General features: G+C 42.2%; 1 protein-coding gene across 1 annotated transcript in view; it reads right to left on the minus strand.

Moving 5' to 3' along the window:
• Positions 1 to 8,037, minus strand: part of ZC3HC1 (zinc finger C3HC-type containing 1) — a 554,828-nt gene extending 546,791 nt beyond the window's left edge. The window contains exons 1-2 of the mRNA XM_044087346.1: positions 8,002 to 8,037; positions 6,968 to 7,246 (exon numbers count right to left, since the gene is read on the minus strand). Of these exons, the coding sequence (XP_043943281.1) occupies positions 6,968 to 7,246; positions 8,002 to 8,037 (315 nt within the window). The remainder of the gene's footprint in view (positions 1 to 6,967; positions 7,247 to 8,001) is intronic.
• Positions 8,038 to 10,510: the final 2,473 nt, after the last annotated feature.

Raw genomic sequence — 10,510 nt, forward strand, 5'->3', positions numbered from 1 at the left:
ATAGACAAAATTTGACCTACATGTTAACCAAACTATCAAAACCATCAATAAAAAACTAGGGTCACTTTACAGACTAAAAGCCTTCCTAACCTCTCCAGCTAAAATTGCCATAGCTCGCTCTCACCTTCTTTCAACCCTTCTGTATGCATCCCCTCTACACTCGAATTTAAACAAGACTGTCCTTAAACTCTCAATCTGCTACAACCACATTGCCAGGTTTGCCACTGAGCTGCCTTTTATGACACATCATTGCATCAATCTAAAACAGCTTGGGTGGCTTGAACTACCCAGCCTAATCCAGTAAAACCAACTGATTATGGCCTATAAAGTCCTCTCTCATCCGGACAATACTCCTGTACTAAAAAATATTATCTTTCCCTATAACAATCCTAGACCGCTTCGATCCTCTAACAAACTACCAATTCAGACTAGCAAAATTAATAACACAGCCGGTGATTCTCTCTTTGCAAACTCTGTAAGTAGATCCTGGAACTCTCTTCCAGATGATATTACCTTACTTTCCACCTTAGGTCAATTTAAAACTAGACTCAAACAACATTTGTCACTTAACTGGCTATGTCAATGTATCAAGCCTGGCTAACTCTCTCTAGCTTAGGGCATCTGGATTTGCTCCTTTGAGCTCTGTCTGACACAGGAAAGGACCAATTTATTGTAGGCCAGCATCTACTGAATCTAAGTGGCTGCACTTGTAAGCAGTCTTTAACAGTTTGCACAGACTTAGCTTTGTCTTGCATTTTCTTTAAAATCTCTTCTGCCTTAACACCAAACAAAGAATCCTGCTGTAAAGGTGCATCTAGCAATTTAGCTTTAACATGATCAGGCAAATTCTGTTCCTTTAACCAGGCATGCCTCCTAATCACAGATCCAGTAACGGTGGCCCTGCAGGAGGCCTCTAAAGAATCAAAACCACATTGCAGAGTATGCTTTCCAACTTGCTCAGCTGCATGCAATAATTCCTGCAATTCCTTATTTTCTGCACATTCTGAAATCAACATCATTTTCTGTTTCAGCAATCCCATAACATGTTGTTGGTACTTAAGCATATGAAATTGACAGTTTAAGGCCCTGATTGCCAAGGTTGCAGATGTATAAACCTTTTTTCCCCATCTGTCCAGTGCCCTTGAATCTCTGTCAGAGGGGGTAGGATTTTTTGCTGTTGAGGCCTTAACTCCCTTTGGACCCTGTAAAATAGTTTCAGGATCAGCAGCAGGGTTTCTAAATAAAAATGTTATGCGAGTCAGGGACCCTGTAATAATATCTGTCAGGCTTACTGGGACCTGGAGGTAAGGAGTCAGGGGTCAAGCTTGACTCCGAAAACACATCATCCACAATGTCTAAAACAGGGGGAATCAGGTAATCAGGTAATCCACAGGTAGTCACGGTAGTCCCAAAATAGTATCCTGAACGTAAGTTTATTTTCACAAAGACAAACGTTTTCGTTACTGTTAAGACAGTAACTTCTTCAGAGAAACTGACAAGAAAAAAGCGCCACATATTTAAACTTGCAGTGGCGCCAATACATATACTCTACGTAACATTAGTTCATATAAAGCCATCCACTAAATATCGCTTAGCGTACAAAATGTTTAAAAACTGAACCATAGTTAAAAAACAAGTTTTAAATGCATTTAAAAATGTTTTTAAAGTATTTTGAGAGGCTTTTGTAAATGCAAACTAACATTCACAATTTACTGTTAGTAAATGAATGAAAAATACTTAAGAAGTTGTTCTCAAAGAATACAGGAAGTTATACTCAAATAATACGCAAAAAAACAATTACTAATGCAGTAGTTAAAAACATTGTATCTGTCTAGTGTCTGGTATTACATGTCATCTGTTATTATTTAAAACAGTGTCCCATCTCTGAAGCTAATGTTTAACAAATAATGGGAAATTTAGAGGCTACACATGTGAAATAATACAATCTATTGTGTATCTAAAATGCATGTTCACTAGTTAGGTTATATAGGGAGAAGGAGGAAATCCCTGAGCCTCTTTTGATTCTGAGAAGTCTTGACTCTCCCAGTGAAAATGCTCACTCAAAGTATGCAAGGCTTCTCCAAATGAATAATCCTCAGGAGGAGATGCAGATGGTATAGACTCCTCTGCATTAGAATCCTCATAGGGACGAATATATAATTCCTGATCAGAAAAGGAATCAGAAGAAATAGAAACCTGATCTGAAGATTCATAATCAGTGTCTTGCCCAGGCCTCTTATCTGGAGGGGGGATGGGTACCCCTGATCAAGGTAATGAGGTCTTCAGCCATTTTGATCATCTGTTTTTTAGGCATAGAGGCCTGTGCACGTGGCTCATGCATCGGTTTTTTAGTTTTAGAAGTTGCTTTTATCTTTGGTTATGCAGCTGTCGACGGTTTGATATACAAATGTTGAGGTCTGAATACACCCTCAGAAGCTGGTGCCTGCTCAGCGGCTCCGGACCCATCCGAGGGAGACACATCCGTCGGTCCAATACCTTGAGTATCTTGCGGCATGCCTGACTCCACGTGGGTGTCGGTAGAGGCCTGCGACTCGAAGGTAGCGGGTATCAGGGGCTGCGAAAGCGCCTCACTGAGTACCGGCGAACCAGCGACTAGCTTAGGAGAAGCTTCGTCATTGGTTTTGGATCTCGACTGCCTTTGTCTGTCCTTTTCTTTGCATTTTTTTATGTACTTAGTCGGACTGCTATCCAACGACATTTCTGGGTAGTTAAATCTGTTTCCAAAATACTTAGATGCAAAAATATACCGACGCTTAATAGAGCGTTGGTTAAATCTAGCACAAAACCGACAGCCAGGCACATTGTGATCAGGGCCTAGGCAAGGAATACAGTATAAATGGAAATCCTTATGAGGTATTTGCTTCCCACAAGTAATGCAATTTTTAACTTTTTCTGACATCAGTAAGGAGGAAGTAAAGTTTCCCCAACGGGGTACTTAGCTTTAGTGAAGACTTCGGTTCTGAAACTCAGACTTGAATATTTCAGTAGTCTGCCACCCGGCACTTGCGAAATGTTTCTGCTTCGAGCACCATGCGGCAAGAAAGACTAAAGAAAATGGTGTCAGCTGCATGTTTTATACCCCTGACGACCTGACGTCATGGAAGAGAAAACAGCAACCGACGCAGGACCCAAGACTTTGGAATTCAGGCCAACTGAGGGCAACCTGCCAGCAGATTACCCAAATGTAATGATTTTAACAGTGAAACACAAAGAACATCAGTGGTGTTGTCTGTTTTTACCAATAATTGTCCTGGAAGGATGTGGTCCTTGAAGGCTGTCAGAGCATTCTGTACAGCTAACATTTCTTTTTGATTGATATGCAGGTGCATTTGACTTGGGTTTCATTTGCCCTGAATGCACTGCCCTGCCAAGTGAACACCCCATGCATAGTCTGACGTGTCTGTTGTTAGGGTTTGGGTGGCAGGGGGTAGAGTGAATGGCAGTCCCTTGTTGAGGTAGCAGGCGTCTGCCCACCAAATTAATTCTGTCTTTATACAAGGGATGATAGGAATCACTGATTCCAGGTCCTGAGAATGTTGAAAGCACAAGCTTTTTAGATACCATTGTAGTTTCCTCATATGCAGTCTTGCATATGGAATTAGTAGGATGCAAGAGGCCATGAACCCTAGAGCTTGCAGTATTTTCCTTGCAGTTAATTGAGTCTTTGTGGCCAGTAATTTGAAGTAGGCTGTCAGATAAACTTGTTTCTCTGGCGTGAGGTAGGCCATCTTGGAAGATGTGTTCAAGCTTGCTCCCAGGAATACAATTTGTTAGTGGGGTACTAGATGAGATTTCTTTTTGTTTATGATGTACCCCAGTAAGGCTAGCAGTTTCTTTACAAATGCCAAATGATTTAACAGTATGTCCTGACTTTCTGCCTAAATTACACAATTGCCCAGGTATGGGTATATTTGAAGATTTCTTTGGCTGCAAAATACAATGACTGGAGCTAGGCATTTTGTAAATACCCTGGGAGCAGTAGATAAGCCAAAGGGCAGTACAGAGAACTGACAGTGCGTGTAGCCTGCTCTGAAGCGTAGGTATCTTCTGAAAGAATCCCTTATTGGGATGTGCAGGTAAGCTTCCTTTAAATCCAATGTTGTCAATCAGGCATTTTTGCCCAGCATGGGAACAGCTGATCAAGAGTTAGCATTTTGAATTTTGGAATTACTAAAAAGGTGTTTAGGATAGATAGGTCCAGGATAGGACACCAAGAGTTGTCTTTTCTGGGTACCACGAAAAGTCCGGAGTAAAAACCTTGTCCCCATTCTTCTGCTGGGACAGGATGAATAGCCCTGATACTTAGAGGAGAGAGAACCTGCTGTTGAGCCTCTACTCACTGACTTGGGGGTAGGTCTGGCCATCCTTTTGGGGTTGGTAAGGTGTGGAAGTGGAATCTGTATCCTTGGGAAACTATATTTAAAACCCATTTGTCTTGGGTAATGAGTTCCCAGTTTTTTGCATGCAGGGCGATCTTTCCCCCTTAAAGGTGCGGTCAGTTGAGCAGGGCTTGGAAGGTTTAAGGTTGAGTCATTGTGACAGTTTACCATAGGTGGTTGTCTTATTACTTCCAGCTTTGGAAGTGGGAGCCACCCACTGCTTAGGCCTGTGAGTACCTTGAGACTGTGGCCTACATGGTCTGCTGTTCCTGGATTTGGACTGAGAAGGCCTGGAAGAGACAGGAAAGGGCCAATTCTTAGAAGGCCAATGCCTACTAAATCTGGGAGGCTGTACTTACAGGGACTCTTTAACAGTTTGCATAGATTTAGCTTTTTCCTCCATATTTTTAAGAACTACTACTGCTTTGTTGCCAAACAGGCAGTCTTGGTTTATGGGAGCATCCAGTAGTTTGGCTTTAACATGATCTGGCAGAGTTTGCTCCTTAAGCCAAGCATGCCTTCTAAGAATAAACCCAGTAACCGCAGCCCTACAAGATGTCTCTAAGGAGTCAAAACCAATTGCAAAGTATGTTTACCAACTTGTTCAGCAGAATGCATTAAATCCTGTAATTCTTTATTTTCAGCACAGTCAGGAATCAACTTCAATTTCTGTTGAAGTACTCCAACAATATGCTGCTGGTACTTTAACATATGAAACTGCCAGTTTAAGGCCCTGATGGCCAAAGTAGCAGAAGTGTATACCTTCTTACCCCATCTGTCCAGGGCCCTGGAATCTCTATCAGAGGGGGTAGGATTTTTGGCAGTAGTAGCCTTAATGCCTTTGGGTTCCTGTGAAATGGTCTCTGGGTCCACAGTAGGATTCTTAAAGAAGAACCTGTGAGAATCAGGTACTCTGTAATACCCGTCAGGTTTCCTGGGAGCTGGAGGTAAGGTGTCTGAAGCGAGGCTAGATTCCAAGAAGGCATCATCTACAATGTCCAGTACAGGAGGGATAGCTAAAGGCCTGTGTTGAGGCAGGAGTAAGAATTCCCCAAGCCTCTTTTTGGAGTCAAGAGTAATCCTGGCTTTCCCAGCAGAAATGCTCCTTAAGAGTGTACAAAGTTTCACCAAAAGAGAAATCTTCTGGAGGGGAAGCAGAGGAAATGGAGTCCTCTGCATCAGAATCCTCATAGGTAGATAAGGGCAAATCCTAGTCATCAGAAGAAACAGAAATTTCAGAATCCAGATCAGAAGAATCAGAAGGAAAATCAGTTCTAGGTCTCTTAGAGGGAAGAAGGGTGGCTTCCCCTAATTAGCGTAATAAGATCTTCAGCCATTCTTATTTATTTTTTTGGCATATGGGCCTGACCATGCAGTTTGGACATCAGTTTTCTAAGAGTGGAACGAGTCTTAGGCCTTGAAGAAGAAGATGGTGTCGGCTTGATATGCAAGTAAGTAGGCCTGAATACACCCTCAGAAGCCGGTGCCTGCACAGCAGCTTCAGACCCATCCAAGGTAGAGACATCCGCAGGTTCCATAGTCGAAGAAGCATCTCGCGGCATACCAGACTCCAAATGGGTCTCAGTAGAGGCCTGCGAATCTGAAGTAGCTGGTATCAAGAGCTGTGAAAGCACCTCACTGAGTACCGCCGAACTGGCGACTAGCTTAACGGACGCATCGTCAGCAACTTTGGACCTATGCGGTCTGTCTCTGTCTTTAGCTTTACGTTTTTTCAGAAAGTCAGTAGTCGGATGGCTTACCAAAGCCATTTCTGGATAACTGAACTGAGTACCGAAATAGATGCGAAAATGAACCGATGACGAATAGTACAAGGATTGAATAAGGCACAAAACCAACAGCGAGGGATGTTGTCGTCTGGACTTAAAGCAAGTAATGCAGTACGAATTAAAATCTTTATGAGGTATTTGCTTTCCACAAGAAATACAATAGTTAACTTTTACTGACATCGGTTTAGAGCAAGAAAAAGGATCCCCAATGGGGTACTTAGCTTTTTTGAAGACTTCGGTTCTGAAACTCGAAAATGAAAATTTCAGGAGTCGGCCGACCAGCACTTGAGAACTGCTTCTGCTTCGGACACTGCACGGCAAGAAAGACTGATGGAATGGTGTCGGCTCCAGGCTTTATACCCCCTGACTACCTGACGTCATGGAAGAAGAGACAGCAACCGACACAGGACCCAAGACTTTGATAACTTAAGCCGGTTGAGGGCTACTGCAAGCAGATAACCCAAATGTAATGACTGCAACAATGAAACACGAAGAACATCTAATCTATGTTTATTACCTTTTTTCGACAGCCATGGTCCTACCCATTCCTGCTTTTCATCACAAAATTACATACATGAAATGTACACAAGTACAACAACCTGTACAAATATTTTGTAAGCAAACCTGAAAAAAAAGTTACATTTTTAAACATTCCAGATATAAAAATTCTTTGAATTTTATAAAGAACACAAAGAATTATGAAATTCTACAACAAGAACACATTCTAATACAGACATGAACAGCACCAATAGCTTATAAAGACAAGTCCAAACAGCCTACCTGTTCAGTCTGTGATACGGCAATATCTTGGCTTCTTGTGACCATACGTCGAGGAGACACAGCAGTAAGTCCTGATTTTTCCTCTTTCTTATCAGATGTTTGTGGAACTGGTGTACTGGGAGTGCTGGATGTGTTGTCAGGCTCTGAAGCCACACACTCGATTTGCTGGAATCCCCACAAACCAACCCTTCTCATGCAGTAAGAGCAATTAATGACTGGTAAGTGGTGAGAGGAAGGACTACACGACCAAGAAAGGAAAAAAAAAAGTGGTGTTAGCTGCTAAAACTCCTTTCAGGGGGAATTTACAATCAACTGTTTGCACTGTACATTAGAAATTACATTTATAAGAACGCATCCTGATAGAAAATGCATCTGAGTTAAATCCTCATGCCTAGCAAAAGACTCCAGAATTAGGTTTCCAAAAGCACTTCATTTGGAGGCCCTCATACCTACCTCACAGAATCGGTAACATACTTAGCAAAGGAGGAAGAATTCACTGCTTTCTCATTCGCAACAGTTTTGTTTTACATATTAGTCAACTAGACCTGTGTCCCTAAAGAACACTAAGACATGGCAGAACACACTATGCATGTGTCAGAGGCAGGAAAAACACTGGTCTTGAATAGTATTTTGCCTTCACCAAGAATGAGGCATAGATATTAAGACATGATCATTGGCATTAACATTTAGCTAAGTAGCTGGTGTCATCGGCCTGGGATGAAACAGTAGTTAAGACTTGCGGTTTCACCAGGGATTGATTATGCCTCACATCTGGGCTTCCACAAACTGGTTAAAGTCTCTGCTGTCTGCATAGTACATTTCTTGAGTGGTGTCCCCATAATAGGCATTCCAATACAGCAATCTCAAATCTTAGCATCATGATGGCACTACACAGCTCGAGTAGACTAAATAGACATCAGAACTAGAGGCCCTCCTGCACCTCAAACACATTCATAATTTAATGATAATATTCCCTCTGCACCAAGGTTCGATACCTATCAGGCCCTTGGGTAACAGTGGGGGAGAATATGTACGTCAGAAATACCATCACTACAAGCCAGATTACCCATGACCCTAACTCGGAACTCCTGGAAATTTAAATCACCCTTAATAAATACAAGTATTACTTCATGGTTAGCTACAAATCCCTAGCAATCTTTCCCAAAGAACATGGAAACTATGTTAACATCATAGAGACTTCAAATATCAAATCAAATACCTTTTTCCAAGGGAACTTTAATTACCCAAGCATGGACTGGCATGCATTTACTTCTAAAAAATGGATATGCTCAGCATTTCCTATACTTCAGTACCAAGGCACTGGACCAAACTGTAAAACTATGAACCAGAGGATCTAATATTCTTGACCTGGTCTTTACCAACCTAGCTCCACCTGCATCTCACCCTGCATCTCCCCATCCTTAGTTACATCTGACCACAGATTAGTCATCTTCTCTATTAGGCCTAGTAGTAAATTCCACCACTAAATGAAACAGCCTTTACGGACTTCTACAACAAGAAGTAGGCTTACCTGGAGAAGACCTATGCAAAATTCCCAACAATCTCCCACAAATGGACTCAAACATGCAGGCTGCTCCATTCACTTCTGACATACATCAGCACTTAAACAACTGCACAGAAAAATCAGTACTAATCTGCCTTAAAAATAATGGTAAATTCAGGAATAAACATCTGTGGTGGAACTCCAAACTGTATAATGAAGAATAAAATAATGAAAACTTGCAAAAACTCCCTATTCCCCCTACCTCAACACCATAATGAGACACGCCAGCAAGAAAAGTAATAGCACTATAAAAAATGTTAAATAAAAAAATAAGCTCATACCCCACTTACTTATCTATCCTTTCCTGATCAGGTCAGTCTCACTAGACTATCAGCTTCTTTTCATTGGAGACCCAAGATAGTATTTATACCATTAGGGGAAATTTGACCTTGGCAAAGGAGAACTTTCCCTACGCTTTTTGATAGGTGCCAAAGGATCACTTGCATCTCCCCGAGCTACCACCAACTGAAGCAGATGGGGCCTTGGTTTAACCTTTCATCCATAGGACAGAAGTGCAACACCCCTATTATGCTGCACTGTACTGTCAGAAGTCCATTTCAATGATGTGGGAATAGAAACCACAGCCTTCTATACCAAAGCTGAGTATTCTACTTGTTGCACCACTGACACTGACAAGGGCACTACAGATACCAAAGAAAAAGTACAGTTTTGTACCTACCATAAATGTAGATGTTCGAGTGCTAATACAGCTGCAGTCATAACAGATGGGTTCTCCCGCCGTCAGGCGGGTCCTCGGTCGGCCGAATTCCAAAGTTTAGGTCCGGCGTCGGTTGTCGTCACTTCTTCCCTGACGTCAGTGCGACAGGGGTATAAAAGAACCAGCCGACGCCATTTTCTTCAGTTTTTCTTGCCCCAGATGTCAGGTGCCCCCAGAAGGAAGGTAATACATAAAATTATGAAGTAATGCAATGCAATATAATCAAAAAACAGTAGTTGCAAGCAAATACACCATAAAAGAATACCCCTAGAGGGGAAGGAGGGAGGGAAACCTGGACTGCAGCTGTATTAGCACTCGAACATCTACATTTATGGTAGATACAAAACTGTACTATGTTCATCGTGAATACAGCTGCAGTCATAACAGATGGGTAGAATCCCAAAGCTAAGAAAGGGGTAGTAGGCACTAGGTGAAACTAGGGGGAGCCAAAATGCCCTGCAAAACTGCAGTGGCAAAGCCTGCTCTAGATTTGGAGTATAATGGTAGGTTGTAGTGTTTGGAGAAGTTATGCACAGAACTCCAAGTGGCTGCTTCCAAAATACCCTTGGTAGGAACTCCTCTGAGGAAGGCTGCAGAGGTGGCTGTGGCCCTGGTGGAATGAGTTCTAATGCCTGTAGGAACAGTTTTGCCATGAAAGGAATAGCAAAAGCGTATGCAGTGGGCTATCCATTTTGAGATTGTCTGCTTGGAAATTGACTTTCCTTGAGCTCCTACCGCATAAGCCACAAAGAGCTGTTCTGATTTTCTGAAAGGTTTTGTTCTGTCCAAATAACAACGCAGTTGCCTGTGGATGTCCAAGGAATGTAGTAATATCTCCCCTTTGTTTTGAGGATTGGGATAAAAAGTAGGTAAATGTATGGCCTGATTTAAAGCTACCCTGGATACCACTTTAGGCATAAAGGACGGGTTGGTTCGTAAGGAAACTCTGTCCTGATGGAAGATGATAAAGGGCTGGACAGCCATGAGAGCTTGTAGTTCTGAAACTCTACGAGCTGAACTGATAGCCAGAAGAAAAGCTGTTTTCCAGGACAAATATTGCAAATCTGATGAAGCAGCTGGCTCAAAAGGAGGCAAAGTCAGTTTTTCCAGAATTAAATTTAGATCCGAAGCAGGTATTGGTTGTTTCCTTGGAGGTCTTAAATTCTTAGCCCCTCTAAGGAACTGTCTTAAAAGAGGGTGAGAGAATAAAGGAGGATCAGTGTTGTATTGTGCAGAAATGGCTGAGGCATGGATTTTGATG

This window comes from Protopterus annectens, chromosome 11.part0, assembly GCF_019279795.1.
Source record: "Protopterus annectens isolate FY-2018-M chromosome 11.part0, PAN1.0, whole genome shotgun sequence".
NCBI classification, from domain to species: domain Eukaryota; kingdom Metazoa; phylum Chordata; order Ceratodontiformes; family Protopteridae; genus Protopterus; species Protopterus annectens.